The sequence below is a fragment of the Grus americana genome, chromosome Z, assembly GCF_028858705.1.
Source record: "Grus americana isolate bGruAme1 chromosome Z, bGruAme1.mat, whole genome shotgun sequence".
Classification (NCBI taxonomy): Eukaryota; Metazoa; Chordata; class Aves; order Gruiformes; family Gruidae; genus Grus; species Grus americana.
Genome location: NC_072891.1, coordinates 47,257,853 through 47,276,879, shown reverse-complemented (window position 1 = coordinate 47,276,879; position 19,027 = coordinate 47,257,853). Strand labels below are relative to the sequence as shown.

The 19,027-nt window shown below is 41.1% G+C and overlaps 1 protein-coding gene across 1 annotated transcript; it reads left to right on the top strand.

Moving 5' to 3' along the window:
- The first annotated feature begins 10,340 nt into the window (after nucleotides 1–10,340).
- LOC129199745 (protein FAM240B-like) lies at nucleotides 10,341–18,558 on the top strand. The gene is made up of 3 exons (XM_054810679.1): nucleotides 10,341–10,461; nucleotides 16,978–17,122; nucleotides 18,453–18,558. Exons 2-3 carry the CDS (start codon nucleotides 16,983–16,985, stop codon nucleotides 18,529–18,531), a joined length of 219 nt encoding a protein of 72 aa, XP_054666654.1. The 5' UTR covers nucleotides 10,341–10,461; nucleotides 16,978–16,982; the 3' UTR covers nucleotides 18,532–18,558.
- Nucleotides 18,559–19,027: the final 469 nt, after the last annotated feature.

The window sequence follows — 19,027 nt, the reverse complement described above, 5'->3', positions numbered from 1 at the left end:
ATTCGTTCTCTGTCAAAATCTACCTGCAAACCCATATACATTCCGCAAGTACTACCCCTTCATTTCCATAGAGCATAATCAACTCATCATCACTTTCAAAAATATAGAAGTGTTTTCTTCCCACAATGCTTCTAGCTGGCACATGAGCAGACACGCACGCATGGATCTGTGGAGGACCATTTCCCACAGAGCCCACCGTCCACTACAACTTCAATTTAAAACCAAAAGATCTGAGATGTGACTTCTACCCCTTCTGTAGAGAAAGGTACCAAGAAGAGCCAAGAGAGCTGAGTTTCAGGAACAGCCTGAAGATAAGATACGCAAAGATCAGCTCTAATAGCAAGTTGATTAAACAAGAAGTTTGAGTAACTTTTCTTTTAAGGGCAGGTCAGAGGAGCAATCTAAGAAAGAAGAAATGCAGGAGCAGTAGTTTACTCCAAAGCCTTTTAAATGCTACTCCCCCTCCTTAATCTCACCAACAGAAACATAACATAGCCTAACATGAAGGAGTTTTTCAGATATGACTAATTATTGCCACAGAAGATTTTATAGATAGTGGGTAGGATTTCATTTTTGTTGAAGGGCCTATGCTTCTCCCTAGACTGGCTTACAGTACATTTCTTTGGTCCCATTTTCATTCTCCACCAGCATTTGTGATTCAGTCAGGAATAACAATGCAGAATCTATGACTATGACTAGTAATGGTTTCTTAACCATTTTTTCAGCTATCTGGTTAAAAAAGAACCCAAATTTCTCCAGCAAAACTGGTTGTACAGTGACCACAAGCCTGGAAATCCATTCCAGAAGATGGGTCTGGTGAGGAGAGGCCAGTTTCCCCATAGTACATGATGAACTAACTCCTGGAGCATCCCTTCCTGTTGGTTCCAGTGAGGTTCAAGAATGCTGAGATATGTACAAAACACATGGGAATATATCATGGGAACAGATGTGAAGTCACAGGGTATAGGGCATGTGTGATTTGAAGAAGGAGTGATTGACATGAATGCTAGATTTGCACATTTCATATAATCTTACATGTTTTGTCTTAGTCCAGTTAGTTAGAGGAACAGCTCAAGGACCTAGCCTCACATAGCTGTTAGTAGGTAACTTCAGCACCAGCTAATGGAGAAACCATGGCAGAAAAGGAGAAAGTGGTCATATAAGAGCAGTCACTTTCCAGGGACATAACAGGAGCTCACCAGTGTGAAGGGAAGGTACCTCAAGTCAAATTCCCCAGAAAGGCTCAATGTCCTTGAAAATAAATGGCCAACTCCCTTAAAGTCTTCAAAAAATCAATTTAGAAATAGTCTCAGAACCACTGGAAGACACCAGCAAAAGATGAACATCAGCAAGAACTATTTTTGTGAGGATCAATATGTCTCTCAACTGCCTACACAAAATCGTGTATATGAAGTCAAATGGGGGAGTTACAAGGGATTCAAGCTGCATTCTCAGTGCTGGCAGCCTTCTTGCCAGGATCAGAGGAGCCATTGGTACTGATTTCATGGGGCTTACATTATATTGAAGGAGGTTACTATTTCAGGCCTATTTCTTTTATAGGGCCATTGCTTTACATAGTTACCTTAACACTGGCACGTAAGAGAGAGTTTTTGCACTCTCTGCATAAAGGGTCTCCTTTGTCCATGTGGCTTTTCATTTTCAGAGGTGCTAAGCACTCATGACTCATCAAAGTGTGTTCTGGCTGCCAACCCCAAGGCCCCAAGAATATCTACATGACTTGTGGCACAGTTTGAAAAAAGAGCAGATGCTTGGACCAAGATAACAGGAGGACGACCCAATTAAGGACTTCTCAGAGATTTCCACACTTTCAGGTCCTCACCCTACCGGTCCAAAGCACTTAAATTAATTCACTTCCACTAGGAACCTCCACAGTCATCCAATGCCCTCATCCATGCATGAGGCACCTCCCTGACAAGAAAGTCAGAGACTGATTCATCCCTAAGATCTTCTTGAAAGTCAAAATTAATTTGCATTAACTGTATGCAAAGCCAGAAGACAACTGATACATAATACAGTCCACGAGGGCCAGGTTCTCTTGTCACATTACAAAGTACGTGTATATGTACAATATAATGGCCAGAAATTTTGAGCAGTTAGTCTATAGAGAGGACTGGAGAGAGGAGGGGGAAAAGACTTTATTTGAATATGAAGCAGAGCAGGAAACCGATTCTTTGCTGAGTGGTGAAGCCTAGTGGGTACTGTGTTGTCCTGATGAGAAGTGACAATGACATGAACACTGACAAGAACAGTTTTCCCTTCAAGACAAACAATTTCTAAACACAGGTGGAAAGTGAAAAAAGTATATTGCCTCGTGCTGCTTATATATCTTGTTTCAGACATAAATAATCTTTCTGTACTTGGAACTTTCCAATTTTGCTGGTTCATTTAATAAAGTCATCTGCAAACCTAGCAGAAGAAGGTTGTCCTTATCCTCCGTTGACAGATAGAATCATAGAATAATTTGGGTTGAAAGGGACCTTTAAAGATCATCTAGTCCAATCCCATTGCCACAAGCAGAGACATCTTTCACTAGACCAGGTTGCTTAAAACCCCATTCAACCTGGCCTTGAACACTTCCAGGGATGGGACATCTACCACCTCTCTGGGAAACCTGTTCCTCAGCCAGGTGCCTCACCATCCTCACCATAAAAAAATTTTTCCTATTGTCTGGTCTGAATCTACCCTCTCTTGGTTTAAAACTGTTACCCATTGTCCTATTGCTACAGGCCCTACTAAAAAGTCTGTTCCCATTCTTATAAGCCCCTTTTAAGTACTGAAAGGCCACAATAAGATCTCCTTGGAACCTTCTCTTGTCCAGTCTAAACAATTCCAACTATCTCAGCCTTTCCTCATATGAGAGGTGTTCCAGTCCTTTGGTTATTTTTGTGTCCCTCCTCTGGACCTTCTCCAGCAAGTCTTTCCTGTGCTGAGGACTCCACATCCTGAGCTGGATGCAGTACTCTAGGTGGGCCTCACGGGTGCACTGTAGAGGGGCAGAATCACCTCCCTCAACCTGCTGGCCACACTTCTTTTCACATAGCCAAGGATACAGTTGGCTTTCTGGCCTGCAAGTGCACATTGCAGTTCACGTCCAGTTTTTCATCCACCAGAATCCCTGAGTCCTTCCCTGTGGGGTTACTCTTGATCCCTTCATTCCCCAACCTGTATTGATACCGGAGGTTGCCCATACCCAGGTGCAGGACCTTGCACCTGGCCTTGTTGAACCTCATGAGGTTCACACAGGCCCACTTCTCAAGCTTGTCTAGGTCCCTCTGAATGGCATCCTGTCCCTCAGGCATGTCAACCACACCACTCAATGTCATCTACAAATTTGCTGAGGGTGCACTTGATCCCACTATGTCATTGATGAAGATATTAAAGAGTACTGATCCAAATACAGACTCCAGAGGGACACTAATCATCACCAATCTCCATCCAGACACTGAGCCACTAGTCTCTGGATGTGACCATCCAACCAATTCCTTATCCACCAAATAGTCCATCCATCGAATCCATGTCTCTCCAATTTAGAGAGAAGGATGTTGTGGGAGACCGTGTCAAAGGTCATACAGAAGACCAGATATATGGCATCTGTAGCTCTTCCCTTGTCCACTGGTGCAGTAACTCCATCATAGAAGGCTGCTAGGCTGGTCAGGCAAGACTTGTCCTTGGTGAAGCCATGCTGGCTGTCTCAAATAACCTCCCTGTCCTCCATGTGCCTTAGCATAGTTTCTAGGAGGATCTGTTCCATGATCTTCCCAGGCACAGAGGTGAGGCTGACAGTTCAGTAGTTCCCAGGGTCCTCCTTTCTACCCTGTTTAAAAATGGGTGCAATGTTTCCCTTTTCCGGGTCACCAGGGGCTTCACCTGACTGCCATGACTTCTCCAGTATCATGGAGAGTGGCTTGGCAACTACATCAGCCAATTCCCTCAGGACTCTGGGATGCCTCTCGTCAGGTCCCATAGATTTACGTATGTTCAGGTTCCTCAGGTGGTCACAAACCTGATCTTCTCTTACAGTGGGAGGGACTTTGCTCCCCCAGTCCCTGCCTTGAGGTCCATCCACTAGAGAGGTGTGGGAAGAGAGGTTTCCAGTGAAGACTGAGGCAAAAAAGTTGTTGAGTACCTCACTCTTCTCCTCGTCCATTGTTACCAGTTTGCCAGTTGTGTTCATCAGGCGTGGGATACATCCAGATTTGTAACCAGACTAATAAATGGCAGAGTGGTCTCTTCTGTCAAATGTATTTTGGCCCATCCTGCCAACTTTTCCCCGTACCTGAAGCATGTGCTTCATCCATCAAGACTTAATCTCCACTAGGCAGCAGCAAGGCGCTCAGCTGCAGAGCAGCATCACAAGAGGGAAACAAACATGGGACAGGAGCAGGGCATTTAGTGACCACCACCCGTGTCTCTCCACTAACACTTCTTTGTACACGATGAACAGGCAGGGAGACAAGATGATAGTCCAGGGAGCAGAGCTCAGATGAGTGCAGGGATATGCTTTGAGAATGCCCCTACACACTGACATGGCTGTGAAGAATTTTCTGAGCCTGTTCAATCTTATATTCAATTTTCTGCAAAGAGATTTTAAGTGCTTGCTCAGCTAATACTATTTTCTGGATAATTCAACTCCAGAGCAACTTTAGCATAGGTCAAACTACTGAAGAACATCTGTCTTCAAGTTACAGATGTTGGAAAATACATTTTGTGAAGGTTCTTTTGGTACTTGCTAGGGCTATAATGTGTCCTTATGTGAATTTGACCAATACGTTTGACACATTAAACATTTTAAAATTTCATCAGCAATCCATGTGTACACAGCAGGCAAGGAAAGGATTTATTCTGCTTCTGTTCAGAAAAATGTTCTTAGCCAATGCAACATATGATTTCCTTTTTTTATTCAAGTCACTGTAGTCCTCTTTCAATAACTATGGACAAAACTTTCAACTCTTGGTACATAATATTAGGCATTTAAATCCGTATTTATGAAGTGCTCTAAGAAGTCTAATGGGCCATAGCACTTACACTTAAAACTATTTATCATCTATACTAATTCACATTAACTATATACACTAAGAAAAGGAACAGAAAAAACATTTCTATTTGCTTTCATTCCTCCTTCAGGTTTAGCTCTTTCACATCTGACAGATCGGTGTCTTCAAACTATTCACATAGCAGGTCTTGCAACTAAACGAGCAGAGCTTTTGCAGTGCTCAGGATGCCGATGTCTGCTTCTGTGTAATGGCTGGGGCCACTCCCCGCTCTCTTGTAAATGCGTGATCTTAATCTGCCATGACTTAAATTTTACTTAACACATACCTGGTACCTTTGTAATCTTGCTAGCAATCTTTGCTCACTGAGGATTGTTTCAGTCAGAGACTTTTATAATGGCAGCTGCTAAGAGCTAATAGTCAGTTTGGGTCTCAGTGTTTACAAGAAACATGTTGGTGACAACATTTCACATCCGACGTTACTTTTCATTACTGGATTGAGTGCAAGACTTAAAATCAGATTTCTTTCCAGGAAGCACACATAAGAGGCAGAATGGGCCCTCAGATCTCACATTCATGTTCTCCTAAGTCTCAGGCCAGCCAGAATAAAGTCTGGGCTGTCTTTTTAATGCTAGCTGATACAGCCTTAACCGGAGGCAAGAAGCAACAAAACACAGCCTGCTTCTCAGTTCAATTAATTGGCTGCAGTAAAGCACTGTAAGGGCAGCACAGAGGTGCCCTGAGATGTAATGCAGCCACATCCCTTCCCTCTGACACACTGGCAGAAGGAAAGTGAGCACATCTAAGTACGTCTGTTCTCGGTACTAAGTCGAGTTTTAGTTGAGTTAAAACTGCAGTTCAGCTGGGATTCAGCTACATCGTCCCTGAGGTATTTACACAGGGACTCCAACCACAGATTTATTCATGACTATGAATTTTACTTTTAAAAGCAAGTAGGAAGGCATAGGGGCCTTAATCATCCTTCTTCTTACCTTACTTTCTTCCCAAGTAAAATTGTTCGAACTCATCCAAAGATGATCCTGGGGAATACCTGAGCTTCCATAAAGGATACAGTGAAGTAGTATTTGCCTCTGTCACAGCTATAGAAGGGTCAGACACTTAAGTTCTGGTAAATATTTGAAGAAGACAAAAAGCCATGCAATAAATATGGGGCCTTAACTCTCTACTTCCCTGTCACTAAAGTATCTGTCATCATCTCATGGAAATTAATACCGATAGCAAAATCTCTGTAGGCCTTCATTAATTTTCCAGCAGCAAGTCTGCAGTCTCTAACAGTTCCGGTTCATCCCATTTAATGTTATCTAACTGAAGCACCTAAAATTTGGCTATATAGGAAGTATAATGCTGTAAAAAGACACAGAAGACTACATTACCCCACTGAGATTCTGTTCTATCTCCATGGTTTGTATGGGGGTAGGACAGTCCCAACCCCAGCTCAAACAGCATGTGCACTGGAGCACGCTCTGCATTGGCTGATTTTAAGAGAGGATCAAAAACATCTTTCTTGCCCTCATTAAATTGATGCCTGAGGGTGTCTAGAGCAATTGACTTCCTAATTCCAGTGCCATAGTAAGATGGAAAAACACCCAGGCCAAATTTGCAGGCAAATTCAACACTTTGTCATGGAAGCCTTTCTGGACAGGTCCCTATAGAAGTTCATTTGATGTGGACTTTAAGGTAGTTTCAAACTCAGGGAAATGCTGAGAGATAGCAGGTGACACCAACAGTCTTTTCGTTCCTTTGTAGCAGAATCCCCCCCTGCAGTGCAAGGAGCCAGGCTAATTACACTTCCATGGGAAAGCATCTGTGTATCTAGCAGCTTCAGCGGGTAAATTTCAGCCTGATGCAATTTAAACTGTTTGAAAACTTTACATTCCTGGAAAAACAGAATCACGAAAAAGCTGCAGGCAGGCAACTAACAAGAAAATTACCAAAAGGTATTAGTGGATCTTACATATCTAATTTTTCTGGTCTATGTCACAAAGGCAATATCACGATTGCAATAAACACTAAACGACCTCTATAAATGTTTCAGATGTCATATAAGTGGTGTCAATAAGTTTCATTCAGCTAATAAAACATGTCAGCTCTTCAATCTGCTGCTTTACTGACCTTGACATTGTCCTATAAGAGGTATTATAAAGAAAACCATTGTATGTCATAGGCCTGGATGATGTGATGTATGCACCATCCAGAATGCACTCAGAGGAAAAATCCAGATAAAAGGTATTCTTGTGTGTAAACTGGAATTCCAATTCCTACTTAATCTGATTTTTTTTCACTTACTTAAACAAGTCCCTACTGCTTTCTCACTGCCCAATCCAAGGTTTCAGCGCAAGAGAGAAAAATTGGTTTTGAAAACCTCAGTGAAATTAAACGAACCGTTCAGTTGTGCAGTCACAACAGTTTTCCCCATATACTTTAATCCAACACTCAGCATCATATCCAGCAGGCAGAGCTAGAAACTTCTGAGCAGACTTGTTTTCTCCAGATGCACTTTCAGAGGTGCCAACACAGCATGGAAGGTTTCAAACGAATGCATGTGCAGCAGGGAAAGAGGAAAACACTGGCCCTCCACGCAGACGCATGGCATCGGCTGCAGGACAGTCCATCAAGGAACCTCCTGCCTGCTGTCTCACTCTGGAGTACTACACCCACTAAAGGGCCCAGTCTGATGGATTTCAAAGTCAGATTTTAAAAACCTCACTCTGTAAGTATTTACAGAAGCATCAAAACCAGTTAGCAACCAACTTTCATGGGAAGACGGACACCTAAACTGACCAGGCTCTTACCTACCGTCTGAGTCGTCTGCTTCATTCTGGAATTTGTGAAGCTTGGAGAGGGCTGCTAAAACTGCAATGACCTGTGCTGCTCCTGGACCAGTGAGGACAAGGTCCCATAGCAACAGAAAGCCCTCCTCGCAACTTTCTGACTGCCATTGCATCAAGCAAGAATGAGAAGGATGTGAATACCAGATGCAGAGTGAGTACAGAAGGTGGCCACACCAACAATGTGGTACAATATCTGCTTTAAAAGCTACCTTTCTGGATTTTATTTTCTCTATCATCAAAGAGAAGAGAGGCATGAGATGTTTACTTAATTAGCAAGTTCCTTCACCTCTCCTCTTTAGCATCAGGCCTGAGAACACACACAGAGTGAAGGGGCCAGACTCAAAATATGAGCAAAACTTATCAGGATTACTTGTGTAAGAGTAAGGGCTGGCTGCTACTTTTATTTCCAACTCTCCTCCACAAGAGCAACAGCACACAGTCAGAACACCGAGGCAGAATTTCATCGCTGCAGATAAGTAACACCTCACGCCCTCCAAAGGTTTGCACTTTGTCAGTCATTTTACAGATTCTTCTGTGGTCTCTGCTAACGACATTAAGCAGGTGTTTACAAGAACTTTTGAAAACTAGAGATGAGTGCTGTCATACAAGCAGCTCTGAGATTTGCTTATGAAGTAAACAAAGGCTGAGACGCACAGATAGCCTAAATATGTTTCACTATATAAAAGCTTACTTGACAGCTGCCCCACTTTTGAGGGTGAGCTATGTCTTTCCAGTCACCTGTCATCTGACTATTTCTTCAGGTATGGGTAGCTCAGCAGAGTACTAGTTCTGTCCAGGATTTCTGGGTGCTGGGTATCCATTTGTCTTGCATAAGAGGCTTCTATGAATGCACAGATGAATTATTGACTGTAAATACAGTCAGTGTGTATTGTGCAAGATGTATCTAATCTACTGCAGATGATCAGAATGTTTGTAATGTCTATCACATTTTGGCTGTGGTTTATACAGGGCATCTAATCTGCACAAACACAGAAATGTCAATGCATCTACAGCATATCAGACCAGAAATACGTGTTCTAGTCTGATGAAGCCTGGACACTGAAGTCCCTTCCTGACATTAGATGTTTGTAAATGTTTAGGGAAGGTACTGCCTACATTATAACATTAAAAAACAAAACTCTGATTTATTGTAAACTTAGCTACACATGTTTAGGGAGAAGGGAAGTTACTCATGCTCTGAGTCAAATGGCAAGAAAGCAGTTATACTGCTCTGCAGCACCATGGTGGTTAGCACCACTGCTGTATCCAGTCTGGGCACAAACCCACCTTTAAAATACTGTATTATTTTAATATTCACCCAGCAGATTGTACTTGCTTGTGATTTCCAAAGCGAGCCAGAATTTTATCTGTTTTTCCAAAAATAAAGCAATCAACTTTACCTATGATAGGGTTTTTTCCAATGCCATGCACGTATCTAGGATCAAAAGCTCTGAGACCATATTGCCTTTGTTATGATCATACGTGTAGAGGGAAGAGTTGATTTCTGTGGCTTCATGTGATATGAGATGGGGTAACACATTGAAGAAAGTTAATATCTTAATGTTTTTAAGGAGTTAAACAAACTGAGCAGCATTTGGAAAGAGTTGAAGTTTTCCTGTACAGAGAAAGGCTGCAGCTGCTAGGTTTTGCTCAGGGTTTTATGCTGTAAAGCTGACTGCAGAAAAAAATAAATAACTAAATATGAACTACAGAAATCATCCATCTAATGGCTGCTGCTTTTGCTACTTGGGGTCTGAAAAATTACAACAAAGGAAGGTTAAAATAATCAGCAATGATATAAATACTACTTAAGCCAGCAGTCACATATGGTATATCAGCAATGTAGACGGATTTAATGAAAACTGAGATCAGCACATACATCTGTCATCAACCAAACCTACAAAATATTTTCCTCAGAAAATGAAATGTAATGATATAAGTGCTCATCTGTAATAGAGTTATAACAACTCCAAATCGTAAAACTACTGCTGGTTTAATGCATTTTGTCAGCTAATGTTAACCAAACAGACAATTCCTATGATGATTGCCTTGAAGAGAACAGATTGTGTGATAGGTCATAATCAAGCACACATCCTTAGATTAACAGCTCCAAAGTACTGCATACTTCTGTAAGTCACCCTGTAATGCAAACCCAAGTGTGATTTGTCACACCATTTCAGCCTCCATTACAGCTAAGATAGTAGTGTGGAATTTTTCAAGCTTCACAGGAGGAATATTAAAATGGATAATACTAGCACGCATTTTAAAGAAAATTCTCAGCGCTTGCCAAGTCATGCTCTCTGAGGTATCTGCCAGTGTGGGAGGGATGTATGCTCTCAAGGGGGCCTGTGTTTCATGGTCATCTCAAGCAGGGGGCTGCAAAGTTCATTAAATGATCTTATCTCGCTGCTGGTTCTGTTCAAAATAGCCTTGATATGATGAAGGATTTATGTTACCCCCACTTCAAATAAAAAGTACCGAGGGATGCATTTCATTACTGTCCTGTGACACTGGAGAAGCAGGGCTGCAGTGGTAATATTCATCATTTGTTTGTGTCACATAGAGGATTTATTTGCAGGACGAGTCCAACTCCAAAGGTAAGTAAGTATTTGCTTTTTGTAGTGAATTTTTCATAATAATTTCAACAAGAAATATGTTTGTTCTCTAACTTTAATTCTCACAAAAGTATATTCTAGGAAAGATGAGAGTGTGAGGAAAATGCCAGGGAAGAGTGCCCAGTTTAGCAGCATTCTAAGGAAGCTGAGTAGCATTGATACAGAAAAAATATTTACAGGCAATTTCATGCCACAACCCTGGATAAAACACTGGGAGATGTGGCTGTACGTTTTCAACTGATGGGCTAAATGGTAGCCAAGGTTACGCACACACTCCTCTCGCAAAGGTTCTTTAACAGTGATCCGCTGCCAAGAGGCTTTTTAATTTAGTGGTAGACACCTTCACATGAATCAGGATCAGTATCTCTTGCATGTTTTGTCAGCGCTGGTTGATCTAACGAAGAACATGAGCCCTGGGCAGGATTTATTTTCTTTGATCCTAGACCATTGAGTCCTCCAGTACTCAAAAATCAAACAACAAAACAAAACATGTTCAAGATCCTTGACTAATAAATATTAATTTATGCTATATACTTGATCTTATGAATTCAGCAGTTCATAGGATCAGACTTCAAATATATCGGGCAGTGGGGAAAATCTAGTGATCAGAAACAATATTTGATCACACAAGCAAACTACAGCCACTTTAAGTATGCCTTAGATGTTGAAAATTAAAAGCCTGTAAGAGCTGGACAAATCTATGGAAAGCTCAGGAAAGGCATTTGGGCAATCTGTATCGCACGATGCGTATGCAAGCCTGTTTGCTTGGCGTTCGCCTCTGTGTGACTGCCACCACAGCCCTGTTCGTGTCTGCTGGTTGTGCTGGGAACGGCGAGCCAGGCACAGCGAGTGGGAGAAGCTGGGGAGGAGCACTGAAAAGATGCTCCAGGGAAAGTCTGGTGAGATCAGTATGAGCAGTCAGGGAGAAATGCAGCTCCAGCAAGAAGTGGAGAGAGATTTTCCAGAGAGAACAACAGAGTTGGGGAAATCAGCCAGAAAGATGCTCGAAAGCAGAGGTGTGAATCAGCCAGGTTAGGCTGGAGGGCTGGCACGGCAGGTGAAGAGGGCAGGAGGAGAAGCTCAGCAGACACGAAGGCAGAGAAGGGAAAAGTGGAGGCACATCTCATGGAAGCCCTTGGCTGTGGACTGAGGGAAAAGAGTCGGTGATAACTGCAGTGTGGAAGAGAGCAAGTAGCTAAATAAATAAATAGGCACTGGAGCAGAACTAGGATAGTAACAAGTGAATGGATGACCTGGAGGGAAAGGAGACTGTTGATTCCTCAAGTGTTTTCCTCAAAAGGCTTTAAGAATTTTAGCCCTCAGCCAGGGGACTGCTGAGCCCTCTGGTACAGAAAAGCAAGGCAGAGAATCAGTTCCCTCCAGTTCAATAATTCAATCGTTCAGGTGTCTGGTATCCAGGGAAGGCTGAAAGCAGATAAAGAGAACAGAGGACCAACAGATGAGAGGGGCAGAAGAAAGCACTTACAGCGTGATTGATACTGCTACTGTAGCAGGTTGAGATGCAAAAACCACATAGCTGCCACAAGCCTTGCCTTAATATGTTTCTTTGTATAAAAGTACCGTATGAGAAAACATCCAAATTTTCTAACAGTTCAAAGCATTTCAAGAATAGATATTCTCCAAATCAGAAAAATAGACTCAGACCCATCAGTTTTTCACAGAAAAGCAATAATGAACTGTGGGAATTAGGAACAAGGAGAATGGATGAACAGAGACTGCTGCATTGTGGCTGAGTGCAAACAATTTAATTTGCATGTTAAATTGCTTAACTTGCATGTTAGAATTTATTTGCTCGATGCACACCTGAAACTCATGCACACAGGTAACTCCTACTAGTATTACTGAGTTATGTCAGTATGGCTGTCGTTTTCATACACAGAAAATTCCCATTGCATGGAAATGGAGTTTATACCCAGAGAATTAGCTCCTGACTGAGCACACATGCCGGTAAGAGTGTGTACTTCAAATTCTGTCGAACTAGGAAATACTGCTGGCAGAATAAATCACATGTCTAGAATTCCCTTATTTCATTGCAAACTCCAGATGATACTGTTTGCAAAAGAAAAGCACAGATTGATGGCCTGTAATGCGAAAGTACACGTGGGAAGGGAACAGTACAGTATACATGCAAAGCCACTTGTCCTTAATGATGAGATACACTAATGAATTTTTGAAAGAGACCAGCACAGTGTTAGGGACCTGTGTGCACCAGCAGACTGTACCAGCCTTCCCCCATCCCCAGGCTGGTGCTCCGGGTCAGCCCCGCGAGGTGCAGCTCTGTAACCAGGCACCAGTGAGGTAGTCGGAAAGCTGTGAGAAACCTCTCCCCACGTTGCTCACGAGCGGCACCGAAGCTCAGGCCATTCACGAGACCAACTGCACTGATATGACCTGCCACACAAATGGAAGGGTACAGGGGATTAAACTAAAGCGCGTTCTTCTGCCCCCAAAGAGTTTTACCGAGGGTCTGAAGACCTAAGTTAGACTTGAAACTGGTATGATTTCCCCAGCAGGATCTCAAAGCAAACCTCGATCAGCCCTTTGAGATATGAATTGCTGCCAGCTGCAGAAGTAGAAGTGATGTATCCAAGATCCAAGGAAAAAGAGGGAAATCATGGCTGTGATTACTAGCCCCATTTTCCAAAACTAAAGCAGATTTCTTATTGTTTTAAAGTCAAACATCATCATTAGCAGAGATAGTATACTCCCCTATACATCATGCAATTTTTTTATTAATCCAATGCATTTATATAATAAGCACAGTCACCAAACAAGGTCCATGGAAAGGTAGATGAATAGAATATTTTGTTATTTCTAGGAAGATGTATAACACCCTGAAAACTCTGACCATTTGTACTATGCAAGAAGCACAAGAAGGGGGGAAAAATACCTTTCCTGACCTGTGTATATGCTTTGTAAATTTAAAAAACAAACAAACAAACAAACAAACCAACATTTAAAATAACAATTTGTGTGCTACTACAGGAAAAAAACCCACATTTTTCTTTACATACCATTTTCTAGCCAAGAAACTTGTGACTTCCAATTCTCTCCATGAAACGGTATGTTTCGTGTGGTGGTAATGGTTTCTTATAGAACCAGTGAATTCCAGCCTCAAACTATTGATTTTTTTTTACTTACAAAAAAGCCACGATGTCACATCAAATTGATCTTACATTCCTCTTTTTTTTCTATTGATATATTTTTTGAGTTCCGGATAACAGTGCTAGTGTCACAGCTTCTCTACCACTGTAAGATCTCCTTTACAAAGTGAGTCTAAATAATATCAACCTGCTCTAAAATTATTAAATCTAAAAGTAAACAATCACAATCATCTTCATCTTGTGTAGGATAAAGCCTTCCTAGAATTTTTCCAGCCATTCCTTTCATTTGAGAGCAGCTACATTTGTTCACCAGCTTGCAACCAGGGCACTGTCAAAGATGATTACCAGAAAGAGGATCTTGTTATTGTCCTCTTGAAGGATTGTCACTAGAGGCTTAAATAAAGATTCATTTAGTCCTAGCTGTTGCAGGGTAGTTTAAGTCAGACCTAACTGCAAGATCTATAAAAGTGCTATTATACCTGTCTATATGCTTTAACAGTATATTTCTGCCCACCTGTTGTATCACACAGAGAGATTATTTGTTCAGGCTGCTTTGGAGGCTGTTTCCATGAAGTCTTCCATCCTTCTCTTTCCCTATTACACAAGGTCCCTTTTGCTGACTACTTTGAATGAGGTTCCAAGGCATGAAAATAAACTGTACCCAGGTGACAACTGCTGGTGTGAAGCCACAATACAGGTTTAAGTCCTGTTACTCTCCTCTGAAAAAAAGCTGAAGAGTTTCTGTCACTGAGATTTTAGCTCAGAAACTTTATCTTAAGGCAAGTGAAATACTGATAGACTAGGTTTGATATCCCTCATTGCCCACACAACCCTTAAGGTTTATGGCAACAGTTTTGAAATGGATGGCAGGGCAGCGGTGAATTCAAACACCTATGCACTCAATGCATAAAGGCAAAAAAAAACCCCAGGTGTGTTATTTAGCAGAGTTATCGTACAGTTCCTACAATCACTGCGTGAACAGGCTTAAATAGAAGGTTTGAAATAAAAGGTAGTTTAGGGTAGGATTATTCTACAGTTTAGAGGAGTAGCTGCTGGCACATTGACACACTGGTGTTTATGAAGGATGTACAAGGATGGGTAAAATAATGATGCAGAAATTCTAAGTTTAGTTGTTTTGATACATATTTGAGTCTTCTCCAGTATTAGGGTGAAAGAAAATAAAGAGGAAGATTAAGGGCTGAGTAAGAGAAAATGCAACACCAAGGTATCCATATATTAACACAAAATAAAAGGTTAGAAAAAAAGGATAGGTGTGGACAATGTTCTTAGTGTGCCTCAGCAAGCACACACAAATAAAATTTCACAGATAATAGACAGAAAAAAGCATTAATTCCTGCCCACCCCCAAAAACCCCACTCAAACCTATAATGCATGGTACTATACACACTTTGTAGTCTCAATAGGGTTCTAACATTCTTCTAAATACTGCCAGTACCAGAGGTAAGGTGAATAACAATGAAAACTAATTCAGAACTTCTCTTTTACTAGGTATAGAACTTTTTCCTTGGGATTTTTTCCTGTGGGGAGAGGTGTTGGAGAGACACATTTATAAAATACATTGAAGCGAGCACCAAGAATATATGCAATCAAACCAGGAGGCAGAGCATTTAAAACCAGTAAAGGATATGTATATTCTGAAAGCACGCACTTGGGCTCAGATACACCTCGTGGCAATGAGCTCCACAACTTTGCCTTATTCAGGAGAGATATTCACCCTCATATATATCCACAGTATATTAAACAGGAATTCATAATCATTCAGAAGGATGAAGTTATTATGCTTTGAGATCACTTCTGATTAAAGAAACTGGGAGACATTATTTCCTGGCAGTTTATTTTCGAGCCTCAGTGACATCTGGGAATTTTACTTGCTGCTCTTCAGAAATATTGTTGTTCTCAGTGAATGACTCCTGGAGTGGCAAGTCCATTAGTCTGACCCAGACTGCTGTTACCATATTTTTTTCATAGATTTCTAGGTTATTCCTGGTACACAAAACATTAAAAAGGGTAGTAACTGCTATCTGGAAAGAGAGATTTGGGTTGTCATTGATATATATGTGGATATTCAAGGAATACATATATTTTATGAAAACACATACAGTAAGAGAACTTTTGACCTGGAATTGGTGATCCCCTAGCACAGCTGGAGGTGTTCAGCTGTACTTGCAATTCACATTACAGACTGATGCCAACGCTTGCCCATCCAGCTATAATTTGCTCAGGACCTGAAAAAAATGCTCAGTAAATTTCTTCCACAAAAGTCAGGCTCAAATACCGTGCTTCTACCATTTGGAGGCCATTAGTTGATATATGGAGGTTCTGCAAGGAATCACAGGGAGCCACAGGGAAATCCCAGCAAGAAAGGGACCTCTCCAAAATGGCTGCTTTTGTTCTCTGTTCACAGTCTTTTACAATGTGTTTCTCGGCTTTTCACAAAACAGCCACATCTCCAAATGAAATTATGTGAATATTACGAGTTCCCCATTTTGCTTTTCTTACAAGGCCTAGCAGGGGAATGGCAGCAGTTTCTTCAAGCTTTCCCAAGCTAGCCCTGAGGGGCTTGTTTACTAGCTCTCTATGGCTCTGATTAAAATAAATTACAAATAATTGCCATGAATCCAAACAATGCATGAGAGAGCCCTAAATACTTGTTAAAAAAAATAAATGTTCTGGAAAATATTATAATGGCATGTTCATGCAAAACCACACAGCAATTTGGAAGGCAGCATGGATATACTCATTCCATATGTAATGAAGTTTTGAGTGTAATTATATGATTTTCTGGCTGTAATGTAGGATACAGGGGCTTGACTGTTAGCCCATGAAGAGTCATCCTGAGACAGATATTCTTTTCCTAGGATAAGATTTACTCAGAAATTTATTTTTAAGATGACATGAAGGGGGAAGTACAGAATAGGCACAGTTATATAAAAATGTTCAATGAATTTGCTCTGTTTTGAAAATTGCAGAAGACAAAGAAATATTTAACAAGCAAGGTGGCTTTTGCAAGTCAGCATCTTATAAAACTATGTACATACTTTTATACACATGAATTTTCTCCATTCCCAAATAAAGCTAAGGTAAGTGTTGTAATGATTAATAGTAAGTCACCAGAGCTCTTTTTCTTCATTTTTTTGATCTTAATCTCCAGACAGCATATCCTCAAGTGTCAGAGCTAGGAATGAAAAGCTTAAATAGTGAGTCATGCCCACTGTTATCCTGATCCTACAAAAAAAAAGGCTGTGTGACTCTAACGCTGTGAAAATCCAAAACAACAAGAGTGTGCTCTAGCCATGAAAACAGATGAGGAACCAATAACTTGTCATATGGTTGTTTCATATTTCTCCTTTAGAGAAAATGAATAGCCAATACATACGTCATGAAGTGCGGGGATGCGAAACTAGTGACCTGAGGAACTTCTGGGAAAAGACTATTGAACAACAAACTCGGTATCTGCAAATTGAAAAAGAACGTCAGCAAAGAAGTGCTCTGACAAAGTGGGTAGTTTGCATTCGGAAAGGTTATTTGAGTTTGCGTTGTAATTTTTTTTTAAAGAAAAGGGGTATCTATATTTAAATCATGCAATGAAAGGTGAAAGTATTTTTCTTAAATTTTTAGAAAATAATAAAGCTTCACAGATTGTCATGCTAATGCTAACGTGTCTAAGCTATGGCCTCACAGGATAAAAGAATAATTCACTCTTGTTCTGTAAATGGGTCCAAAATGTGGAACTTTCTGAAGTTACCAGGACAACATCTAGCAGTGCAGGTTTGTCTCGAACATCAAGGCTTATGTTCACAGCAGAGCTAACGCAGATGTGTACCGGGCCCACCTTCTTTCTCTGTGGCCTTGTTTTCACAAGAATAGAGTTTGAAATAATTATGATGGCTTAATTTGCATAAGGTAAATCCATAATAAAGCAGATGGTCCAAGTGTACTAACTGACCAAGGCAACCATCACCCATAGCCATGTTTACCTCAATCAGTCATATTTACCTTAATCAGCCACAACGAGAAAGACCAGTCTGCAGCAACATCAGTAGAGTTTTACTTCACAAGAAGTCTCCATAACTTGAAGGCACATGCAAAGATGGCTATTTTGGCTTGAGATCATTCAATGAGAAAGCATTTTTTTCAAAATCTCCCTCATACGTCTCTTTTGATTGATGCTTGAAAAAAATAAGAGCAAGGCTGGCCTTGCATTAATAACCACAGATGAAGGAACACGGGAACTAGTCTCTAGCATGTTTTGTAACTAACCTAATTTCAATGTCTCAACTCCTCAGCTGTGAAATTCCTGTCTTTTCTATTTGAAGCAGCCTTTCTGTGGTACCTAGACACTACCAAAAAGAAAACAAAGTGCCACCTACCACCTAAAATTGTCTGGTATTGGTCTAAAAGAAGTTTCAACATGCACAGCATTTCCAAGCCAAATAGTGCTCAGGAACCTCTATGCGGTACTTATTTAATGCATTTCTGAGGAGCAGGGGGGCTGGGGACATGTTGGGTGATGCTACCCAGCAGGTGGCAGCAGGCAATCTCCAGTGGAGATGACAAGTCATGCTGGCACACCACTCCGGCACACAGAGGCACTTGAGAGAGGGCATGCTGGAGATGAAGATGAACCACAAAGCTCAGGTGAGCCCTCATCTGGATTTAAGAGCTAGTCCTGAAGTGTCATCCAGCAAAGCACTCTAAGGGGGCAGGACAGTTTGCATGACAGCTGGGGGAAAGCACCAAAAGACAGCATCGGTAGGAAACATGAGGAGTATGAATCTGTTCCCTGTAAAAATATGGGGACAAGCTGATCCATGTTTCTGTCCTTAGGCTCAGGAATGAATGGATGGAGAGACTGGAAAAACGGATAAAGATGTTGAGGACTCAGTCTGAAGATCCATCTAGCTGAAGATCCTCATTCTTTACACGTTTGGGGAAAAAGAAAATTGTTTTGTAGAAAAGCATGATGGTGTGATGCAAAAGCTTAAGTCATTTTACTTTGTTACTTAAATAAGCTATAATTAATTAGCTGTCATTGTTAGAAGTTTCATATGTGAAATGTTTATTGCTGCTTTTAAGATTATGCATCCATCTCTTCATTTGATAAACAGAGATTGAAATACTCTGAAGTCTTCAAGACTAATAAATCATGGTTCACTGAGCTGTAGATGCCTGGAAAACGAATTTACTTACCCAGTGCTCAGCAAAAGCATTTCCTCAACATTTTAGGTTTCTGTATAGACTGATTGTAATCTAATGAAGTTATTTTCTTTCAAAATTGTATAATGAATAGTTGTGGGTTTATTTTTTGTAACACAGCCAAATCCAACTCAGACTAAGGAAGAGGGGACATGCACAAACAATGCCACCACATCCCAGGTCACTAGTGGAGCCAGACTTGGTGG

What these genes read in the sequence shown, in the direction of transcription:
- LOC129199745 (XM_054810679.1), top strand. Translation starts at nt 16,983, where the DNA reads ATGAATAGCCAATACATACGTCATGAAGTGCGGGGATGCGAAACTAGT. An exon ending in CAAAGAAGTGCTCTGACAAA is followed by an intron (nt 17,123 to 18,452) that starts GTGGGTAGTTTG and finishes TTCTGTCCTTAG; the next exon opens with GCTCAGGAATGAATGGATGG.